Below are 25,568 nucleotides of genomic sequence, written 5' to 3'. Positions count from 1 at the left end.
GAAATCAACCAAAATACACTTTGCTAATATCTGGTCAGTAAACCAAGAGTGTAAAAAGGGACCACGCTACTACACTTAAGTAGAATCCCCCTTTGTATAATACTTTTGTTTACTACTAAAGTATGGCATCTAGGAATATTGGTTCAATATCGAAGTTTAAGAATGTGCTGTATTTTCATAAATATAAGTTACCAGGTAGCACAATGATTAAAAAGTTTCTAAACATTATGATTTGAAATCATCTTTTTGTTTCGATTTTTAACATATTTTAAAATTCGATAATCGATTAATTTCTAGGAAGCACAGCTTTCGTTGGCATGCTATTGGCTATACATGTATACAATATTGGTAATTTATCATACCAACAGTCACGTGCATTTGAAAGAAAACACTGTTGACTGTTTAACTAGCTCATAAATAGACACAGTTTGATTTTTAGTTACTTTTCCGAGTTTTATATCGACAATGAAAGTATTCAAAGTTTGTCTCATATTTTTACTATTTACGCTGACAAAAGGAGGGACTTTGAAGGATGCCTATGACAGTTTACAATGGGGTAAGCGACTCGTGGGAAGGCTACTGACCACTATTGTTCAGGTCAGTCCGTTAGACTGTGCAGAAGAATGTCTGGTCCGTCCTGGTTGTCTATCCTTTAACTACAGACGGGCTGCATTATTCTGTGAATTAAACTATGAAAACGACAGTGGAACTGATACAAACCTGAAAAATGAAGACGGCTGGATCTTTGGTCGGCGGGAATCTTGGCCAATGGTAGGTTGTAATTCAATCATAAGTTATGATCATGAAAGTTTTGTTAAAGTTGCTTGGAAGATATAAAGAGAAAAAATGTCTTGTATCGTCAAATTTGTTTAAGGAATTAACAGAAGAATGTCAGCATAAAAGATGTGGAATCAATGAGAAATGTGTAATTAAACATCTACACAATACTGTCTGTGAGGTAGCATGTAAGTAAAAAGGATTAAATACATTGATCTTACAAACAATATATTGTTAAATGTTGTAAGTGATACAGGTCATAAGTATCTCTCAAGAAAGGCGCAACTTTGATCTGTAGAAGCCTATTGGATTGGAATAAAAATAGGAAAAAATACATTTATTTATTATCATTTTTTAAAAAATGTAATAAATAATATTAATTTTAGATTAAAATTGCTCATATTATTTGGAACTAATTCTTAAACTCATCTAATTTTGCAGTTTGTCATCCATTGAACCTTACCCTCCCAAAGAGCGCCAAAAGATTCAGTTCCGACCAAGTCTTAGATTTCGGTAGCAAACACAAATTGTCCTGCTTGGACAATATCAAGCAAACGGGGGACGGAATCATAAGGTGCCTGTGGGACGGAACTTGGAGTGATGTCAATATCACGTGTGAGAGTATGTATTGTTTTTCTGTATGCCTAAATGCTACAAAATTTCAGCATATTTCTTGCGTATTCATCAACATATCTCAGATGCTAAAAAATTACTCCCTGTACATGCACTTTAAAATGAAATTTGATTGGATAAAAGATTAACAATATAAGCCGTATAAATGGAAATTTTAGCGATAAGGAAATTTAGCGATCTGTCCTTCAAAATAAAAATTTCATTTTTAGATGTTATTTTAACGATTTTATGAAATGCTTATTAGATATGCTATTACATATAAAACGTAATTATTTTTCAGCAAATTTAATTTTAGCAATCTCAGTACCCTTGCCAATAATGCCTAAATTAAATCCTCGTTAAACAAGAGGCTCAGGGGCCACATCGCTCACCTGAGCAATTTGCTAGGAAAAACACACATCAGATCAGAACTGAAAGTTTACTGAGTTGGGGGGGGGGGGGGCTTGAATTTTACCCTCCAAGGCGGTCATGAATTGAACAAATTAGAATCTACACTACCTGAGGATGATTCCATATAAATATCACTAAGCAGGGATTTGAAGTACTTGAAAAGAGGATTTTAAAAGGTTTCCCTATATATGCCTATGTAAAAATTTGATCGGTCATTTTGGCAGAACCCTAGCCCCGGGGGTCATAATTTGTACAAACTTGAATCTACACTACCTGAGGATAATTTCACATGAGTTTCATCTTTCCTGTCTCAATGGTTCTTGAGAAGATTTTTAAAGATTTTTCCTATATATTCCTATGTAAAATTATGATCTGCCATTTTGGCCCCACCCTTCCCCCCGGGGTCATGATTTGAACAAACTTGAATCTACACTACCTGAGGCTAATTTCAATAATAAAATTTCAGTGTAGACAATGAAACATTTTTTTCTTCCCAAATAAAATGCAAATTGGTCTTATTTTAAAAGTTACATCAAACGGAGTAATACATTTTGATTTGTGACGTAAGAAACTTAAGTAATACGCTGTATTAATTTTTTTTACCCAATCAAATGACTTGTTACAACTAAATATATATTATCTTTAAATATAAAGGTAGAACACAGAACACGAATCAAATAATAAAAAGACTTCTTATCCAAGGAAATAGACGTAAAAAAATAATGGAGATTATTCAAATCATTCGAAACTAGTAGGAGACACAGACAAATTAAATCCTTAATTTTTTCAATCACTTTTTTCCGGAAGCCCATTTAAGACGCATCAAAAAATATTTTTGAATTCGTTATAACGATTTTCAGAATTCGTTATAACGAATTTAATTTGTTATAACAGATTTATTGAATTCGTTATAACGAATTTAATTTGTTATAACAGATTCATTGAATTCGTTTTAACGAATTTAGTTTGTTATTACAGATTCATTGAATTTGTTGTAACGAATTTAATCTGTTATTACAGATTTGTTGAATTCGTTATAACCAATTCAAGAATTTGGACATAACGAAATCAACAAATCTGTAATAACAGATTAAATTCGTTATAACGAATTCAACTAATCTGTAATAACAAATTAAATTCGGTATAACGAATTCTAAAAATCTCTTATAACAAATTAAAATAGTTATAACAAATTCTAAAAATCTGTAATAACAAATTAAATTCGTTATGACGAATTCTAAAAATTGTTATAACGAATTCAAAAATATTTTTGATAGGCCCTAAATGGGCTTCAGTACTTTTTATATATACATGTCATTTGTAATATTTGATCTATTACTGAGTATAATATTTGATCCATTTTTTTCAAACTGTTTTATTTTGAGTTTCTTCCTCTTAATAAAAGATTCCTGGTCAGATATTTTCTGTTATTGAACATTATTAGTAAATGTTCTTTTTGCTATTTGACTTCATCTTTTGAAGTTGTTTTATGCATGCAAATAAAAAAATATCTTATTGGATAAATAACGATGGGCGGTGTATGTGGATTAATTTATAAATTAATAATCAGTAAGTTATGAAATTGTAGAAAATATCATTTAATGCAAACATGAAGATTCCAAACAGTAATCATTCTTTGAAATATAAACAATACCAATCTATTAACTCAAGAATTTTAGAGGTGGGATCAGGTACCGACTAGAAACATCCGCCGTGAACCCAATGTATAGATCTAGTAGACTGAACAATGAGAAGTTAATTTTTGTCTTAGAGAGACATAAAATAGTCAGCAAAAAATACTATCAAATGAAAGGTTATAAATGTTGACAACGTCATTATAACGAAAATATGATTTACAAAGTAATGACGTTATCTGGGTTTGAAATACCGGTAAGCAATTTCATCTTTTCTGTGAGTAGCCCCTCTTTGTTTTAAATGATCCAAATCATGCTAGTGAAACATGTAACATGTGTAAGTCGACACTGGAAATGCTTAAGGAATCTCGCTTGTCAGATATTTGTTTTCCCTTGGCCCTTGTCGTTAACAGTCAGTTAAATATCCAAATATACTATTGATCACAAAATTTTTGCGACACTTTATTTTCAGTATTGTATAAAATGATTTTTGCAAGATCTGGTAACTGTATTATATAATCACTGGCAAAGCAGATGATTGCGTGGATTATTTTTTGTGAGGTCTGGCATATAAAAAAAAATTCTCACTAAAATTATGAATAGTTACTTAAAAAAAACAGACCCGCTAAACTCTGCAATATCTTTTATATTGACCTGATGGAAATATATTGAGTCGATATATCTATAAATGGACGTACATGTAACGAATATTAATTCATAAAATGTTGTCGATATATATCTGATTGTCGAGCAAAAGGCTAATGCAAGTGTTTATTTCTTGTAAAGGAGAAGATTTTGAGTGAGTTGTAATATTTTATGACAAACTGTTAATAAAATATTTTTAACACTTAACATGTTTATATATATGCCACCATAGTTAAGGGGGATGTACAAACCATATTAGATCTAGTCTGGTGTAAAATAAGAAATACCAAGAATGTGCTTAATACTCTACTAAACTAACCCAAAGTGACTTAAAGTGCTAATGCACTAATTACCTACTGTTAGAGACCAAAATTAGTAAATAATTTAGTTTATTTTGTTTTAATTAGGAGGAAATTAATCATGTTGGAATTGCGCAGCTACAGCATTCACGAGATGAAAAATGCATTGAAAATGGTGTTAGTTTGAATCATTGATAATATGGCTACAACCATTTGTTTTGCTTTTTTCTTGTAATTATCAATAATTCTTGAAAATTTGATTTTTCATATGGGTGCCTTCCTGAGGCCATGTGTTTATTTCGTCCGCCATTCCTCTGTCACACAGAGTTCGAATAACATTGATTTTAGAATAAATGCGACCATAATAACATCAAGACAAGAAATAACTAAGTAATAATCATTAGGTTATATTACTAACTGCTTTTATTTGTTGCATTGCATCGTCTGATTAATGGAAAAACGCGATTTTAACCAAACTCCAGCAAATCGGGAAAAACTGTTCTGTTTACAGCTCGAATTTCCTCGATAATATTATTCTACTGAGCACGTTGTTGGCATGTGCATATATCTGTTGTGGATAAATGCGATAATTACCATGATGTTATTCAATTTTTCATGGAACAAGTCTTGATAATTTGTTGGTTTCTTTAAAACTCAAGAAAAAAGATAAAATATGTCCTAAACATATGTGTTTACGGCGGTTTTTTTTTCTGTGGTGATAGAAGTTATTTTCAAATGGGGCACTGCAAGAAGGATGCTTAGCATTTTATTTGAAAATGTTAAACAATATGCGGTGCATGAAAAACAAATTGTAATTTTATGTCTAAATTGCGATCAGATGTATATGAAAATTATGTAAAAATAATGATATCAGGCAAACATGCGACCCACTAAATCATCATTCCGTTCTCTATTCGACTCCACCCCGTGGGGATCCGGGTTAGAATAGGTCCTCAGTACCCCCTTGCTTGTCGCAAAAGGCGACTAAATGGGGCGGTCCTTTGGATGAGACCGTATAAACCGAGGCCCCGTGTCACAGCAGGTGTGGCACGATAAAGATCCCTCCCTGCTCAATGGCCCTGAGTGCCGAGCATAGGCCCAAATTTGCAGCCCTTCACCGGCAACGGTGACGTCTCCATATCAGTGAAATATTCTGGAGAGGGACGTTAAACAGTATACAATCAATCAATCTATTCGACTCCTGTCAATACAGAAAAAGTCAAATGAAATTTACACACAAAAAAGATACGACACAAACAGATGAATATTTCATTATGTATGTAAAGGTTACAGATAACGATCATTGATCGATCTCATAAAATCTAAAAACTCCTAGGAGGAGTAAGCATCCCCTCTTTACCGATCACATCCTCACTTGAGCTCTGTGTAATGATGGGTTATCTAAGAGGATTTTTAATTCATTATAGATAATCTGTTGATTTTTTTATGCCCCGGTAAACGAAGTTTCGGGGGTATATGGTTTTTATCGTGTCCGTCTGTCTGTCTGTCTCTCTGTCCGTCTCACTGTCTCTCTGTTTGTATGTATGTCCGCAAAAACTTTAACCTTGCCCATAACTTTTGACTTTATGGAGCTATGACTTTCATATTTCACATGTGTATTCCTTGTGACAAGACCTTTCTTTGGGTACCATCGAATTAATTTAACCTTGGAGTTTTACCCACTTTTAGATGAAAATTTTAAACTTTTACTTTGGCCATATCTTTTGAACAGTATATACCAGGACATTTATACTTCATATATGTAATCTTTGTTGAAAGACCTTTCATTGGATGTCAACAACCTTGACCCTTTGAATTGACCTTATAGATTTCCGTACTTGTGAAAAAAACTTTATCATTGGCCATAACATTTGAACGGTAAGAGATAGGGCTTTCATACTTCATATAATAATGTTATCCTTGTGAGAAGACCCTTTATTGGATAGCAAAAACGTTTACCCTTTGACCTTGACCTTTGAGATTGACCTTCTTTAAAAAGCAAACCTTGACATTACTTTTTTAAGGGTAATTTTTATAAGGGCTAGTGCTTTCATACTTTAGATATTTTATCCTTGTGACAAGACCTTTCATTTGATTACAAGAACTTTGACCCTTTGACCTTGGAGTTTAACCTATTTTTGAAAAAAAAGGAACCTTGTTCATAACTTCTGAATGGTTAGGGCTAGGGCTTTCATGCTCTACATGATTATTCTATGTGGCAAAACCTTTCATTCGATACCAATAACATTCACCTTTTGACCTTGAACTTTGAGATTTTTGTACTTATTGAAAAAACTTTAACATTGGCTTACTTTCAAATTTCACAATTGTTTTCCAGTGAGAATACCCTACTTTTGGTACCAATTAATTAAATTTGCATTTTGAGAAAAGCTTTATCTTTGCTATGTTGCCATACGGGGGCATCAGTGTTTCACAAACACTGTTTTCACATCTTGTTTTTTCATATCTATAATGATGCATACGAAATTTAATCGTTATAATATCGTTTTTGCTATCAAAAACATTCTAAATAATGTTTTATAAAATGATTCCCGTACATAAATGTTACAATATAACTAGTCCGTACCATATTATCCACAATGGAACCTTATTTTATAAAGATCATAATAAGGAATTTTGTTGTCTTTCATAAAAACGTCATTAATTTGTAATAATGTGTTTCTATCAGGTATCCCTTTTAAAAGAGTCGAAATTGAATTTTATGGTCGTGATAATGACCTTATTAGCTTCATATATAGTTTATCAATGGACCGTATTTTGGATGATTTGTTTAATGGTTGCTTCCACCTGATCAATTCATAGGGCTTGCAGCGGGTGCGAACGGTTGACAAGGGATAGTTTATTCTCTCAGGCATCTGACCCACCTTTGGAATTTCCAGAGGGTCAGTGTTCATGTCCACTTCATATATTTATATTGATAATAGAATATGTTTATGATAGGTCATATATTTTTATTTTCTTTTAAAGAAACCCTTCAAATGTGCTACTACAGTTATATAACTGATGAAAAAAGAGATTGGAATGCCTCAAAAGTAGGTTAAATTATTTTGTGTTCCATGTAATCACTTCTTTTTAATTTTTCTCTGATTTAAGTTATTTTTATTTAAACAAAAATTTTCATAAAATAAAGACTTTTCTTTGTTTTCTAGAAAAATGATTCCATTTCAAAGCTTTAAGGCACAATGCTATTTTCACATATAATAACTTTGAATGTAAATTTTCCAGCATGCATGTTAACCATGAATAAGGACATCCATTTAGTTGAATGTTGTCTGACATTTTTCATACAAATTGTGAAGTAATTATTTTCTTACTGTGTTCTATTGATTTTCCCTTTTTTCCCTATCATGACAAGAGCATAATACGAGTGAGACTGGTTTAAAAAAAATGCTGATTAGTCTGTTTTGCAATGAATTCACTTTCTATGGTCTTTCATTACAAAAACATGATATTACATGTACAAAGAAATGAATACAAATCCTGAATATATCCATTCCATTTGAATTACAATACATGCTGATCATTTCTTTTGATATTGAACAATTTGATATATCTAACTAACAAAGTTGGGGGTCAATGTGCATATTGCATAATTTTACAATAATCTTGATCTTTTAGTATTTTTATATTATTTTTAATTTTTTGTTATTCACTTTATTTTTCACATATTAAGAATGACGATAATTATAAATGTAACGCTGTTCATATCATATATCTAATAAAATACCCGTTTATTAAATACTGTTACAGGAACATAACCTGTGGCAAAACCTTTCCAAATATACTATGGTTTTTAACCATGTGACCTTGACTTGAGGTTTGACCTTCTTTTTAAAAAAGTAACATTACTTTAAATTGGTAATAACTTTGAAAGAAAAAAGACAGTGCTTTCATATTAAACATATAATATATTATATGATCTGTGACAATACCTTTCTAAATAAACTATGATCTTCCAATCCTTGACCTCGAACTTTAGCCTACTTTTCAAAAGTATTATCTTATTATCTTAAAAGTATTTTCTTATAACTTTTGATTGAGAAGAGATAAAGCTTTCAAATTTGGCATGTTCATTACCTGCGACAAGATGTTATCGATCACGCTATTATTTTTGACACCTTGATTTTGACTTTCTTTCTTTTGTTTCTGCTTAAAAAGCAATCCTTATTGGTTAATGCATAATGAATCCGTTACTTTGTTTTCATTGTTTATAACACCGCATGTTTCATCAATTTTTAAACGTTTATAAATCATGTTTCCAATATATATATTGGGCATCTATTATCTATTAATTGCTATTAACGAAGTAAAATTGAAATATATATATATATATATATATATATATATATATATAGAAAGCACAAATAAATCCATTTTTACATGGATACCCACTTCCGCCCCGGACCGGGGTTGAACTCTCGACCTTCGGAATATATCTCCTAGCAGTGCAGGAACAGCGCGCTAGACCGCTCGGCTATCTAGGCAAGTCAGAAAACTTGCTTTCGATGCCGATGGAATTCTCGCGGCGCTGTCCTACACCACACGGTCATTGAGAATAGAATAGCTGCAATAATGTAGAGATTTTTTTTACAGTTTTCTGGATTTAAACAAAAAATTTTTTTAACAGAGGATTGTAAATTATTTTTACATTCAACTACAATAAGTTTTTTATTCACTGTAATGAAATTAATTATTATTTATAAAGACAGTTCACTAAATTTACAACTGAATAAAGCTTATCTGTAAACTAACATAAAAAACTGCCCATTTTAAGTGTTATTTTTATGAAATATTAATATTAATATAATATAATATATATAATATATAATATAATATATAAATATTAATATTAATATATTTGGATCATTGTAAGAAATGTTAATAAAATAGCCATTTACTGTTAATTTGAGCCTAAGCAAGTTTTTTGGAGTTGTAGCCCTCTCCCAAAAAAAAAAAAAAAAAAAAAAAAAAAAAAAAGGAGAGGGCTACATTATTGCAGCTAAGAATAGAAGTGAGATACAGTTATTTAAACATTAGTTTTAACAGAGGATTGTTACCAATACATGTTGTAATGAAATTAATTATTATTTATAAAGCACTATTTACAACAACTCTTAAACTAACATAACTGCCCTAAGTGAAGAAATATTAATATAGAAAGCACAAAGAAATTCACTTTTACATGGATACCCACTTTCGCCCCAGCCCGGGGTTGAACTCTCGACCTTCGGAATCTGTCTCCTAGCAGTGCAGGAACAGCGCGCTATCCTATGGCAAGTCAAAAAACTTGCTTTCGATGCCGATTTAATTTGTGCGCTGTCCTACACTACACGGTCATTGAGAATAGAAGTGAGATACAGTTATTTAAACATTAGTTTTAACAGAGGATTGTTACCAATACATGTTGTAATGAAATTAATTATTATTTATAAAGCACTATTTACAACAACTCTTAAACTAACATAACTGTCCTAAGTGAAGAAATATTTATATATATATATATATATATATATATATAATATATAAATATATATATGTAATATATATATATATATATATATATATATATATATATATATATATATATATATATATATATATATATATATATATATATATATATATATATATATATATATATATACTTTCAACTTTACTTCGTTAATAGCAATTAATAGATAACGATTATACTTTATAACGAAAACATTTAATAAATTAAACATTCATATCACTTTCCATTATTTTGATATAGACGAAGTGTGAAGAAGAAAATGGTTATCTATTGAAAATCCAATCAGAGGAAGAATACGCGTTTATAAATAAGACATTTGTTAAAAAGGGTATGTGCTTGATACAATCGACAGTTATCTAATGCCTTTTTATATAATACAATCATATGATTATCATTATCAAGGTCAAACATCCACTATAAAAAATTTTTCTGTTGTTTCTCATAATAAATGAATGTTTATCGACCCTTTAATCAAGAGAAAGAACAAAACAAATTGAAAGAGAAACTATTTAACGAGGCCCAATCTACTTGATTTGTGCATACAGGTATGTTTTCACACATCGTTCCCTCATCCCCACAATGCCAGGGGTCTAAAGTCATTACGTTCTCGTTGTACGCAACGTGTATTCTCAGGATTCCTGGCATTGCGAGGATGCAGTACCCTTGATTGCCTTCACAATACCAATTGAATACCATGATGTCACAATTGAAATGATGTAAAATTGCGCTTGAATACTTCGCTATTCTTGCAGTAGTAGTGACTGAAGATAACGAACGGTATTGATGCTCAAAAGCCCATTAAACAATACGGGATTGGAGAAGAACAAACACGAACCGAGCTGGGATCGGGTCCCATGGATGACTGAGCATCCCCTGCCGAACGGTCACACCCGCTGTGTGCTCCTTGTCATGATCGGAAAATAACGAAGAAACTTGTCGACAATTTAGTGTGTATAATGACTTACAATAAGTATGAAAACATCAGTATGCATTTGAATGATGAATTCACCATTAAACTTACGAAATTATGTTTTTAAACGAGAATACTGATATTCTTGTTTCAGCAACTTGTTTGTCAAAAATTTACCTCGTTTTAAAATTTGTTCATAATTATGTAGAGCGTATGAAATAAATTGAGAACTTTAAACCATAATTCCAAGTCATGATTTTTTTTTATAATTACAGCCTAATTATGCAACCAAAAATAACGATGAAAATAACAAGATATATGTATAGAAAAAAAATAAAAATAAATAAATAACCTTTATATAATCACTAAATCTAAAATTTCCTTTGAATTTTGATAAGAAACACGTGCATATCGTGGTCTTTTTTTCAAAGGACAACAACTTTTTTTTATTTATCAATTTCAATCATGTACGAGGGGTTATCAAAAAGCTCGTGGACTGAGGCTATAAAATTAGTACTCAGTAGTCTGTGCTTTCAAAATTTATATGGGATATAAAACAACAAAAAATAAAGAAATGTTGAAAATTTTAGCTTGATACGTTCATAATTTGCCAAATTATTATAAAATAAATTCGACATTATATGATCACCCGGCGCTGTTGCGTTTAGTTTCATGGCGTCCGACAACGCCATTTGATTTTTAATGTCCGCTTCTTCAACCTCATAGACTTTTGATGAGATTCTCTGGAGCTGACTAAGCACTTAATCCCGCCTTGTTTATATGACTTTACAATGTCATGAACAACGGTTTTCAATGATAATATAACATGTAAATAGATTTAAACAATGGGAGAGATCCTCACTTGATCGTGCCGGCATATTTTGTTTTTGGAGTTCAATATCTACAACACATGATCAACGTCATTTTCTGACGTGATTGATTTTTTCACATCTAGAGCTAAATCGACATAAACTGTCAATCCCCTTTCTTCCTGAATCTATTTTGACATTAAAAGACAAGTACTTTGGATGCATATTATTTCTCTGTAGCCAGTTTAAACATTTCTTAGGTCTATATCAGTATTTTCAGACGCAAAACTTTATAGAATGTTGTTAAAGGAAACCCCTTCCCCTCTTTTGACGTCATTTTCAAGGCCTTATTTGTTTGAACACTTCATGTAAAATCTACTATAAAATATCATAGAACTTCCAGAATGAAGTTAAAATTTCATATTTTATTTAACAATTGTGTCCCAACACATATGAATAAACGAGATTTTTGGATGCCACATGCTCATATCAGTAGAGTTTTTCTCAGTTACTCTTAGGTCGCAAAAACGTCGTGTTCGAGGTTGCACCGCCTGGACATACCATTGCTTACAAAATAATAACTAATTTATTAAAAAAATAAAATTTATGATTTATTGTTTATTCTGTCGATAGAAAAGATTATGCTTTTTAGATGGCGTTAGTCCACGAACTTTTTGATAACCCCTCGTACTTTAAGCATATATTTATGTGTACAATCACCAAAAATTTTCCAAATTTTGAAATTGCTCCATTCCCTTACATTCAAAGCAAGGTGAAAAAATTCAATCTTGATATTTTTTAGTATAGCCAATACTAATATACGAGGGTTGTCCCAAAAAGTCGTAGACAATGTTTATAACTTTTTTAACACGCAACCAATACTAACCAAATTTTGCATAGACATAATACATTCAATGTTCCTCAAAACTGTGAATTCTTAGATATATATATATATATATTTCATATTAAATATATTGGGACGATTTATATGAAGGCCGATATGGGCTGTCGGCGCACGACCAAAATTCGGAATAATTTACGCATATAACTATTACATTTGTTTTTATTTCTTTGGTACTATGTACAAGATAGAACTAAAATTTAAATCACTGAAACCAGAATCAAAATCTTAATAATATGTCAAATTTTCATATAGATAGCATTAGAAATAGACAACCGATGGCATGATTTTCAAAGTGTTGTTCGAATTGAGATTGATGAAAAAGACGTCGTCGAACGCGTACCCGGCGCACTGAAATGAAATAAATTGTTTTTGGTATGTTTTATATTCATCAGAGACGGAGGAGAAGAGTACAGAAAGGACATTACACACTATATTTTAATAGAAAAGTTGTTTCTTTATAGTATTAGATTCAAGGATAGTTTTTCCTATATATCGAAAAAAAATAGTTATTGCATGTAAAGTAGAGTCTGATTGTTTAACGCAGATATTCGGGAATGTTCTGGGCCATGAACGTCATCAAACAAGGTGTATTCTCTGCTGCTTAAAATGTAATGTGATCTTTCAACTAATTTAATTTTGACTAAAACTTGAATCTGCTTAAGAAAACGGACAGTAAGTAATTTAAAATATTTCCTTAGTTAAAAGTGGTTTTTCACTATAAAAAATATTCATTTGGATGTTAAAAGACGCATGTAAAGCAGAAAAGGGGACCATGACGTTATGAGGGACGTAAATTACGCTTGTTTTCGTGCGCCGATGTACACTTACATGATTTCTTTATTTTTTTTCATAGTTTTCTTATTTAATGTGGTATCGTAATGAATATTGAAATACATGATCATAAAATGTTACTCTTTGCTATGACAAGAAAAGAAATTTGATTTAGCAAAGAGAAAATAAACTATGTTCCCTGTCTACGACTTTTTGGGACAACCCTCGTATATATCAAAATTCCAAAATATTTTTCTACCCGTTTTCGTTATTTCAAACTAGAACATGGGCCTCGTTAAGTAAACTCAGACTTATAAAATAGTAGGCGAAGGCACAAAATGATCAGGAAATCCTTAAGTGTAAGTAAAACGATGCAAAAAGTGTTCCATATTAAGATTTCATATTTATTACTTTTTAAAATTCATTTTGTAGACTTCATCGCTTGGATTGGTGGGTATTCACAGATTTACATGGGAAAGTGTTTACTGATGAATGAAGACTCTGTTAAAAAATATGATTGTGCACATAAAACAAATGTAGTTTGTGAGTTTGATGAATGTATGACATAGCAGTAATCATATAGTTTGTGAGTTTGATGAATGTATGACATAGCAGTAATCATATTAAAGAAAATGCACTCATTCTCAAAATTATAACTGACAGAATAGATAAGCAAAGCATTACTTTAAAACGAACATGAAGGTTTTAAGTGTAGCATAGGTTCCAAAATATAAAATAATGAAAATAACTCGATACAGTCTTCTATGAGGATCATTCAAAAAGTTCGTAGACTTTTGTAATATCTTACTTATGCGCCCGGATAGATCAGGGCTTATATTATTTTTGTCCTGTCTGTCAGTTTGTCTGTCTGTTGTCAACTTTAACCTTATCCATAACTTTTGAACCGTGGGATATAGAGACTTCATACTTGGTATACATACTCTACTAATTAAGTTTTTTTTTCAAACGACACCAAAGTCAATGATCTTGTGACCTTGACTGTGACCTATTTGCTAAAAATAGCTATTAGAACTTTGTTGCCGCTGGGCGCATAATGTTTCACAAACATATCTTGTTTTATATTTAATGTCATATTATAACCAAATTTGGTACACACATTTTAGCAAAAGACTCAACTGAGCAAAAAAATATGAAAAAATCTAGTTGAAGGGCACAACAAGTATTTTCCCTTTCTCGTGTATAATTTTTAGAAAAAAAATTGTTTTATATGAAAACAAAAAATGACTGCTGAAGGCCCTGTCACATTTGCACCACACCCATTCTCAATAAAAGTGTGCATTGGAGATTTAAGTTTTGAAAAAATAAAGTTGTTGAATTAATAGATTTTTGTTATTAATTTAAAATTACTAGAGAAGGATATGGAAATAACGAACAGTATTCAATCTCAACGTCCATTAAACAAATATACAAAATAAGAGCAGAGCAAACACGGACCTCCGAAACATCAGAGGTGGGATCAGGTGCCATGGAGGAGTGAGCATCCCCTGCCGACCGGTCACACCCGCCGTGTGCTCGTTGTAATAATCAGGAAATAACGGAAAAAATCTGTCTCAATTCAGTGTATAAATAATGGACTAACAATTGGTATGAAAAACGTCAGTCAGCATTTCATTCAATGATAAATTGTATTTGCTGACAAGGTCATTGTATCGACCATAGAATTTACGAAATGATGACTTTAAACGAGACTGTTGATATTCTTGTTTCATCAACTTGCTTGTCAATAATTTACCTCGTTTAAGAAATTGTTCATACGTAGAGTTTACAGATTCCGAATTTATAAGTTTTCTCACGTAAATAATCAACATATTTTAATTATGCTACAAGGAATATAGACCTTTACTCAAATAATAAATGCTCGAAAAATGTACATTACCACTAGAACGCAAACAGAAAGTGAACATTATTCTAAAAATCTCTTTCATATTATGTTAAAATATTTTATTAGTTTTCTTTGATATTTGTTATTTTTTTTAGAAACAAACATATCATGAAATATCGATGGAAGTTTTTTTTTCCACGAGGAGATGAAAGTACCAGTATTTTTTATGTTGAATTGATCATGAAATTTATCTTGAAACATATAATCATCAAAAACTACTAAATATTCATTTTGAAAACTAAACAATTAACAGTGATTTTTCTGGAAAGGAAAGAAAATATACAGAAATAATAACCCTTTAACCATAAAAAAAAATTGACAGCCCTTTCAGAAATATCAAACTGGAAAGCACATGTCAAAAGTAACGTACATTTCAAAGTTAGGTCCCAATCTGAAACTAGAAAAATTCTTACACAGACTGCAATGTTGATATAACATAAAGTGCATTTTGTCATTTCTGTTATATTTATTGAAATTAAGAATTAGGAAATAAACATTAAAACGTTTAGAAAATTGTAACGTACATTAACAAAGTAGAAATTACGCAAACATTTTGATGATTTTCAGAACAATAAAAGTAATTCAAGTCTAAATGAATAATAACAAGTACTTACAATCATTCTGATCGATGATAGATTGAATTGAACTTATTTATAAACCAATTTATGTACTTTTAATGTAACGTAACGTACATTACAAACAGTATCTGTTCTCACTCATTTGAACATATCCAGGATCTTTTCCTTGTCATCAGGCAGCAGTTTCATCATTCTCTTGGATTTCCCGATGTACATTGGTTCAGTTACTTTACAAATGACATCTTTAACTGGTATCCAAAGGATGTCATCTCTTGCTGGCCACTGGAAAAATTGCTTTTTTTTTCTCCATGAAAATAACTTTCACTTCGTCATCGGAATGGTCGATTTGTAGAATTTTTGCGATATACCAGCCACTATCATACTTTGTAGCGATATATTCCCCTTCAATAAGGTTTATCTGGCTTCCATTTGTATTTGATGGTTGTTCTTTTACCTTGTCTGTTTCTGCAGCTAATTGTTCTTCCCCTTCTGGGTTTTTCCTCCGATTGTTGACCCAATTGTTCAAGCTCTGTACTTTCCACCCATGGTCAGCGTTTGGATCCTCACCAAAGAAACATTGTTGACAGTAGCAGCTCACCTCATTCCAAGCTACTATGGAATTTCCTTTCCCGATTACAGAATGGACTATGAAGGTACCTTGCAGAGGCTTGATATTTCTAGCAGATAGAGTATTTGCAGCTGAACTACATTCGTCAGATGATACAAAGAGAAATTTGATTCCTTTCAAGTTCGATTCCACTGCCCACTTATAAAAATATGCATGTTGGATAACTTTTCTGCCACTCCTTACAGCTTCATCTGCCATTCTCTTGGTGGTCCCCCCAAGACCATCACATGGGCCCTTTCCATGCCCCGCCTCAAAATAATTCCAACGCGCATTAATGCCAAATATTTCCTTGTGGTTAGCGACGGTGAAAAAAGTCTGTTTTGTCCTATATTGGCTTGTTGGCCCATCTGTCCAATAATGTATCACTTCAACATCTTGGTCAATTTCTTTGAGAATGGGAATCAACTTCTCCAGAATCCAGTGCACAGTTATCGCTGAATGGCTCATTTCATCTGATACAACAACGTAACTTAGATGCTCTAATTTCATATCAGTGTTCATAAAATAAACCACAATCGGATGAAGCGTTACAGACGTCATATTCCAATATGCAGATTGGATTTCTTCATTGGATTTGCAAGCGTAATTTTCAGCAAAATCCATTTGTACAATGAAATGATGCTTCGGGAGTTTTTCCTTTAGACTTTTTATTTCCCGATACTGTCTTCCAACTCTGAAAACATGGCTTTCAAAATCCCTTACTTGTGCTTCAAAGGTTTCTATGAATGAACTCCTTTCAGCATTCATTTCTACAATTCTTGTAACATTTTTAGTCTTCCCCTTCTCTGTGACTTCAATTCTCTTCCATTGACTGTACTTTACCTGAGCTGGTAGCTTATCTTGGAGTGTTGGCTTATCATTTTGCTTCAAAAATGACTCTGGATTTAATGGTACCTGCATCCCATTACTTTTCATACATCGAAGCAGTAACGCCATATTCTGTTTTGTGCACAAACAACAGCTTCTTGAAATCATACTCGTGTTGAGTATGTGTTTAGGTCTCATTCTGCAAAATGTTGCAAGTGAAAGTTCTATATTAGGATATTCCGATATGAACTTCTGATGCAAGTTGGATAAGTAATCTGTAAGTACTCGCGTTTGCATCTTTGTACCTGATTCAATCTTTTTCACATCTGCTTTACCCGGCTGTGCCCTACTGTTGTCATCTCTTTCAAGGAAAGATATTACTTCATTTTTGTACCTCTGTTGAACTCTTCTTCTTGATTTTCTTCCTATATCTAACCATTTCTTTATGGTATTTCTAAGTTTGTTTCTGTTCATCCCTGTTTTACTTCCTAACCACTTAAGTCCTTTGTATCGTTTAAGTGTATTTCCAGATGCAATAGCTTGTAACATTTGCTTCTTCACAGTTGACGACCCAGCTTTCAGATTTGCCTCTTTAATTTCACAAAGCAGAGCATTGCCTAATAAAAGCTTTCTTTTGACTGCCTTTCCTCTGCTTGGGGATATACCTGCCTCTCTCAAATCTCGGTCTGTTTTACTTCGTGGTGTTCTAGGTGACATACCTGCCTGCTGACGTTTTTGTAATCGTTCGTTTCTTTTTTTAAGCATTCTAATCTTCATTTTCATTTCATCAGTTTTCGTCTTCAGATGATTTATTTCTCTGTGAGCTTTTGAAACTGCCCTACTTATCCTCTTTCTAGAGGAACTTTTTTTTGAGGTGTTGAAATTCATTCTAACAATCAATTGCCTTTCTTCACCTGTAGACATCATATTACTTTCATAACCACTTGTCTCTCCTACATTGTCCTCTTCTACTTGCAAAACTTCTGCTTTTCTTTTTTCACGATGTTTCTTTACTCGCTCTGCATTCTGTTTGTTTCTTCTTTTTCTTTCCTTGCTTGACAACTCTGCTGCTGGAACATAATACTTCATTCTCCTTGATCTCTCCTTCCGCAAATAACTTTCACCCTCCTTGGCTTTCTTTCTCTCTCGATATGCTTTTTGTATTTCAGCTCGACTCAGCGGCATCGTTCTATAAAATATTACAACAATTAGAACTGATAAAAGTGTCATTTTCAACAGTAATATGTTTATTGCTCATTGGTGAAACGTACGTTACTAATAGAAAAATATAAAATGTATTATAACTTGATTGCAATTAAATACGTGTTCCCAATTCAGATTAGTTTTTCATCGTCAAAACATATCTAAAATTTAAGAATATTGAATATGAATCCTAGGAATCATCTTTGCTTTGTCATAAAAATACTCGTATTTCTCTTAATCAAAACACCTCTTTATTCTCATGTTTGAATAATCAAATAATCAGATTTATCTGAAATGTTTGTGTATAATATAAAACAAACGTTAATATAAAAGGCTTATTTAAAAAAAATTAGTAAGATAATTTTAGAAAAACAAACTAGATGATATTTAAAAAGTCTTAATATTTTGAAATGTACGTTACAAATTGTATCGTACATTTCCCCGACTGATGTTCCATAACACGCAAACTCCGCATCATGCATCAAGTTCTGGGTTGATGCTTAACCAATCACAAAATATGTATGAATGTTATCACCTGAAATAATGCAATGCAATTTTTATAGGGCATCATCAAAGTGTGTGTATAAATAAACAAAATAACTTACCCCTTTCGACAATTCAGAAAATAAAACTTGCTATTCCCCACAAGTACACATGCTCTGCCGTCTGCTTCTGGAACCGATACGGAGGCTTGGTCCTACCAAAAAGGTGATTAGTAGCTTGTTTGGTTACGTACGTTTCGATAACGTACGTTTCATGTTACCGTATTTTACAGTTTAACGAGTTGAAAAATATATTAATAATGGTTATGGACTTTCTTTTCATTCCGAAAAATAGTATTAAACGTTAGCAAAACGTACAAAATGTGTTCAAATTCTTTAATAAATAATATTTATATGATCTAGTACGTTACATTCTTATCCATACGATTAAGGTTAGTATACTTCTTCATGGCATTTAAATTTCAATCAGTCTCCAGTAATAACAAAATGTGAACAAAACATTTCAGATTTTCCTTTTACGTAAAGAAAAAACAAGGTTTTGTATCAGAATGTTTTCGAACTGATAAAATCTTCATTTATTGGACTGTTATTTGCAAAGAAACTTGTTCACAGTGATACTTGCGACATCCGTATTTTACCTTATTTCTGTTGGAAATATGCAACATCATGAGTTCTAAATCGCTTATAAAGATAGATGGAATAATGCTACAATAACTTTGATGAAATCAAGTCACAATTTAAACACCGTAAAAAAAATCAAGTACATATTGTTTAGATGCTTACTGTTTGCGACGGTATCGTACGTGTCATTTCTTTATTGTTATACCTTTAAAAATTTGTTCCTACATAAATCCATACGAAAAAAAAGTCTAAAATTTTTAATGTTTTGCTGAGCGGGCATAAAAAAATCGATGTTGGACCGCTGAGTGAGATGTTGGACCGCTCGGAGAGATGTTGGACCGCTTACGTCACAGAATGGGCGGAGCTTAATCTAATTTTCATTCGTTGGTGTAAAACAGTGACAGACCTAATGTTACATTACAGAATATAGTACAAAATACATGTATGTCAAAAAATATAAAATAAAATGAAAGGTATAACAAAACATTTATTGACAGAGTTCTCGGGCAAATTGCGTTTTGTCGACCCTCGAACCAAACTGTCTGCCTTCGGCCTAACGGCCTCAGGCAGACAGTTTGGTTCTTGGGTCCGACAAAACGCATGTTGCCCTCGAACTCAGACAATAAATGTATAATATTATACCTGAAATTTTTTTTTGCAAAGGATGAAGAAATGCAAATTGATTTTAATTTTTCTCTACGGCCCCAACTGAACCTTAAATAAACTAAATACGATATGAAATACATTAATTTAAAGGCATAAGAAGCTGCGACCGTAACTGCACACCTTTATTGAGAATGGGTGACGAAGCTGCGTTCACACGGAGTCATTACGGCGTTGTTAAATTTTTAAAATCGCCGTAGTATCGCAGGAAAATTGCACAAATTTCTGTAAAATTTTCATAATATGAAGATGTCACGGCGTCCCTACGGCGACGGATGCGATTCTACAGTACTGCGTTTCCACGGAGATCTCGATTGACTGCGCTTCCGCGGAGTTTTCAGTTTTCACCTCGTGTTCACGGCGTTCTCACTACGCTGACTGCGTTCATAATACGTTCACAATGCGTTCTATATTCATTGATATATATTCAAAAGGAATGTAAAACATTCTTGTTTAAAAATTCAAGTTAAACGGTGAAAAGACTTCTAATCTTGCCAAGAAATATTCTTAATATTTAAGAAGAATACTTACAAAAATAATTTGGTACTAAATTATTAATATTTAAAAGTTTTATGATTAAACTCCTTTTTTCAATTTTATCGGTTCAGATGTGTTGATAGATTTTCTTTGATTTTATAATGAATGTAAAAAATAAACACACTGAAAAATATTCTACAAAATCTACAAAGTGAAACAACAGAACAAGTTCTAGTGTAATTTTCTCTTCCATTTTTTTTCACTTAAATGCTCCTAGTGCAACAAATACGTTGGAATTATTGCTGATCAAATATGATCCCATTGCTCTTGTTTTGTGAGCTGGCTGAAAACGCTCTAACAACGCCGTTAAAGCGCATTGTGATCGCCAACGGACGCTGTAGAAACGCCAAGACGATGCGCACGGTGTTGGTGTCAGTTTCGGTAACGTCAAAATGACGTTATTTTACGTGAAGTTCTAGAAAATTTATTTGACGTTACTTTTTTCTAATATTTTTTATGGAGGAAAAATAAAAACCCAGTAATGCCGCCAATTATATAATGCAGGTAATTGAAAGCACGTGTCATTAAATTATCTGCACTCTTCTGCATGCATATTGCGGGAGGAAAGTATATGAGCATGGTTTGCTTCATTAAAAATAAAAACTTGGTAGAAATAACGAAACTTGTTCAACTTCGCATTTTAAATTTTTTATGCTTTTATTTTATTGAGATAAATTAAAAAAGAATTCCATATCAGTAGGCCCTAGAACCTGTCCTTTATTTTCAGTAAATTAAACTATTGTAGATATTTTGCTGATTAAACATTGAATTTTTTTTTCGTTCAAAGTCCCATCCCATCTTGTAATGAAAATCTGATACATTTGTACTCACCTCCGACAACCCCTAACTCTTATTCAATATTGGATTATTCAATGTAAACGCGCCATGTATATAGAACATTTTATACCAGCATAAAATAGAAGTGACACACTTTACTGTGAGTTAATTCAAATTTGAAGTCATATCCTTGCATAAATTTTGTTTTGTGTGATTTTTTTTCTCGTGTCTTAATTCGAACTATGAATGGTACTTTTGTACAGATTCTAACAAGGATTGATACCGATACAGTGTGCAAGTACACATTGCACATGTTTTACTTTTATATATAAATGCAACTTTTAAAACTTAAAATTATTTTTCTAATTAATCATTATTGGTATGTTTTTCTTTTATCCATATCAGGCTCATCAGCAACTGAGACTAAGTTTTGGAGAGAGAAAAAAATATTTTGAGGCTTTACATGACTTTCATGCATTGAACCTAATAACGTCAAAACGCCAAATTTTTACGTCTGTGACATTTATGTTGACATTTAAATTTTGTTAGGATTTTGTCACCATTCTACTAAAATTATTTTGGAATATACCAATAACTTTTTGAAAAGATGCACATTTCATAAAAATCCTTTAATTTTCAATATGTCTACTTTCAATGACTACACATATGATCAATGTTACCACATCTATACAATTATAGTAAGATTTATTACTTTTGGACAATGTGTGACATTTATGTTGACATTGTAAAAAGCCTATAAAACAAACACATCTTTATAGAATCAATTCATTTTCATATCTAAATAAAGTTTTGATTTTGCACATTTTGTATTAAACGTTGTTTGTTGCCAAATTAGAAAAATATAGCTCATTTCTGGGGTGTAGCATTTTAACGTGACGTTTTTGCCGTCAAATTCAATTGTAACGTATAGCTACATGTAGTACATGTATGAAACACGGCAATTATTATTAAAATTTCAGGCACCGCAAGTTAAAATTCTGTCTAGAGATCTTTTTCTTAATAACATGGCAACATTTCGTAGAATTTAAAATAATTTTCAACATCAATTTTTCATCCAGCATTACAAAATTTGCCATTTTACGAATCTTAAAAACCTTGCGACATTGAACCTCTAAACATTGTGACACACCATCTTAGTCAATATCCCCACAATAAATCGGCTTAATATCAGAAACCCAACATACATATCGACACAAAATATCAGTTTGATTTAAAATATAGTTCCTCGCACACAAAAAGGACTTTTCTGCCAAATTTTATGTTTGTATTGTTTGTTTTATGGAAATTATCAACATTTTGTTATTGCATGTGCGACTCTCCTGTTACCTATCTACATGCTTTTTTGACGTAATGGATTGAATAGTCGAATTGATATATTTGATAATTGAAATTTTTTTCATCAATATTTTTGTTAAAATGTATTTAGTATACAATTACCGATCGAATGATATATAGTTTTCATATAGTGAATTGTTTTAAAATTATGGAAATAGCGTATATGCCGCCGTAATAGTAATTATTGGCTTTTTGACACCAACACCGTGCGTGACGTCCATGGGAGCGCAATGATCGCAGTCACAACTCTGTGCTGTCGCCGTGTAATCGCAGTCGAAAAATCACAAGATGATAAATCTCATTAGAAGCGCCGTAAAACGCGATAGAAACGCAATGACATCTCCAAGGACTCCGCGACATCTCCGTGAGGTCTCCGTACGTGGAAGCGCAGTCTACTATCACTGCGTTCGTGCTGCATTCGTGCTGCGTTCGTGCTGCGATCATATGCGTCTTCACGGCGCTTGTACGGAGCTCCCACTACGTTGTTGGAGATCTCACTGCGCTGCTACGGCGATCATACTACGTTTCTACTGCGTTCTTATCAGACCGCGATCACACGGCGCGTACTTTGTGCATGCCCAAAGTGATTGCCGTCTCCTGTCGTTCTAGGAGACCCTACGCTACCCTACGGCGTTCAGTGGAGATCTCGCCGCGTTGTCAAGGCGCTGTAGGAGACTCTACTGCGATCACCTCGGCGTTTTGCATTTTTGAGGACGCCGTGCACTCGCCGTGAGGACGCAGCCCCGGTGTGAAAGGGGTTTAATATCGAGGCTCTTTAAATCTTTAAATAGAAAAATTAGAGTACTTTTTAATCAGACAGTGAACTTTGAATTTAAGTTGGATTTTTAGACGTAGACTTGAAACCAAGTTCTTTTGAATAAACTTACAATACTGAGCCTTAAAACGAAGAAGATATCGTTGCAAGCCTTTTTAGATTAAGCCAGAACATTTTGTTTATGCAGGCGTTCTATAGGTATTCCTTTAAGTCTCTTATTTCGTTCTGGTTTTCATACTGTCTTTTAACTTTCTAAATTCAATTCTTTAATTATTTTTCTAAAACACTTAATCTATTCTAACTAAGTTTAGATTTTTTTATAATGAGCCCAACGTCTGGCATAGTCCGCGACAGACTGTTTTTGTTATTTTTTTTTTCAACTATATTTGATGCCCTCCCAACGCAGTGGTAAGAGCGTTTGCTCTGAAGTCACAGAGTAAAGGGATGATCCTTATGTGCGGTATTTCGACGGGACCTCTGTTCGCAGTTGGTGCCCGTAAAAAAAGAGGCCCTTACTACTCGATGGCTGTAAGTGCCGAGTACAAGTCTACCTTCCCATCTCTTTACCAGAGGGTGTTAACATCTTTTTCAATATAACTGCGAAATTCTCAAACAGAAACCAAACAGTCACAAATGAATTAAATAAATTAAATTGGATCTTTAAGTTGAATGGTTTATGGGAAAACTTCTAAATTTCCTAAGTTCTATGATCGATACAATGAAAAACCTGCAAGTACAATTGATCAAATGCTTACTGGAGATTTGCAACTATTTGTTAGTCCATTATTTATACACTGAATTGTTGACGGATTTTTCCGATCATGACAAGGAGCACCCGGCGGGTGTAACCGGTCGGCAGGGGATGCGCACTCTTTTAGGGCATGCACCTGATCCCACCTCTGATATTTTAGAGGTCAATGTTTGATCTGCTCCAAAAGTTTTATTGTTTAATTGACTATGTTGAATACTGTTCGTTATCTCCATATATATTTCAAAGTAAGAATCATTTACCGCGGTATATTTTATATTTAAAAATGAATGCTCCAGAACTGGAAAGTATTATTTAAAGAAGATGGGCGGATAAGGCGAGCATAATGCATATATCGCGACAGATAAGAAGTGAAAAATTTAATCTCAATTATATCCAAATTTTATGTCATATCTCATCTAATATTAAAGTAAACTTAATGTATAATTCTTTTTTACAAAATCTCACAAAATTCTTCAATGTGAGTGGGTTTTCGCACGATTTTTTGAAAGATAATCCTAAAAGTTTGCGATGAAATAAATATTTTTTGGTTTGCAAAAAAATGGTGCGAAGACCCACTATACCTTAAAACTTTTATGACAAAACATTCGTATCTTTCCGAGAAATACTTAAAGTCTATTAAGTCAAGGGTTATATCACAAAGATGATTTAAATGCCCCTACACTTCAGGAGCATAGTGGTTAGTGCGTTAGTCTCAAAGCAGTCTGATACATAGGTATTTTATTGCTCCCCGCCCTTTCCTCCGATGAATCACATGAATACCATGAAATATTTTTATCAATGAAATTTTTTTAAAAAGATTTAATTTCTCTCAGAAAATGTTTTTTCCTCATAATTTCATAAATTTCAATAATGAGATGTAAATTTATTACTCAATTTACATATCAAATGTGATTTCTTGATATCTGACGCTATAGGCATTCTACCCGCCTTATCCGCCCATCTTCTTTATTTGGAATCATCCTCAGGTTGTTGGCTGAGGATCGAAGTCCCTTAATTTTTTTTTTATGTGTGTGTGCAAAGAAATCCACATAGCATACTTGTGAAATTATTCGGAATTTGCAATCATTTTAAATGAATTCGACTGTTCTGGAAAACTGCAATGTAAAAAGAGAAACAACATTTGTAAGGATATGTTGATGA

The 25,568-nt window shown here is 32.5% G+C and overlaps 1 protein-coding gene across 1 annotated transcript; it reads left to right on the top strand.

Moving 5' to 3' along the window:
- The first annotated feature begins 251 nt into the window (after positions 1-251).
- LOC134280409 (uncharacterized) lies at positions 252-13,874 on the top strand. The gene is made up of 6 exons (XM_062762812.1): positions 252-771; positions 875-965; positions 1,219-1,398; positions 7,367-7,431; positions 10,152-10,239; positions 13,738-13,874. Exons 1-6 carry the CDS (start codon positions 466-468, stop codon positions 13,872-13,874), a joined length of 867 nt encoding a protein of 288 aa, XP_062618796.1. The 5' UTR covers positions 252-465.
- Positions 13,875-25,568: the final 11,694 nt, after the last annotated feature.

Source organism: Saccostrea cucullata, unplaced genomic scaffold, assembly GCF_032062105.1.
Source record: "Saccostrea cucullata isolate Sc308-1 unplaced genomic scaffold, CSIRO_AGI_Scuc_v1 ctg637, whole genome shotgun sequence".
NCBI classification, from domain to species: domain Eukaryota; kingdom Metazoa; phylum Mollusca; class Bivalvia; order Ostreida; family Ostreidae; genus Saccostrea; species Saccostrea cuccullata.
Note: the sequence above shows the minus strand (reverse complement) of the source record. Positions and strands in the feature narration are given on the sequence as shown.

Bases quoted from the DNA above. Each gene is read 5' to 3' on its own strand.
- LOC134280409 (XM_062762812.1), top strand. From the start codon at position 466: ATGAAAGTATTCAAAGTTTGTCTCATATTTTTACTATTTACGCTGACA. The intron at 7,432-10,151 runs GTAGGTTAAATT...ATTTTGATATAG, and splicing joins GAGATTGGAATGCCTCAAAA to ACGAAGTGTGAAGAAGAAAA. The intron at 10,240-13,737 runs GTATGTGCTTGA...TTCATTTTGTAG, and splicing joins TAAGACATTTGTTAAAAAGG to ACTTCATCGCTTGGATTGGT.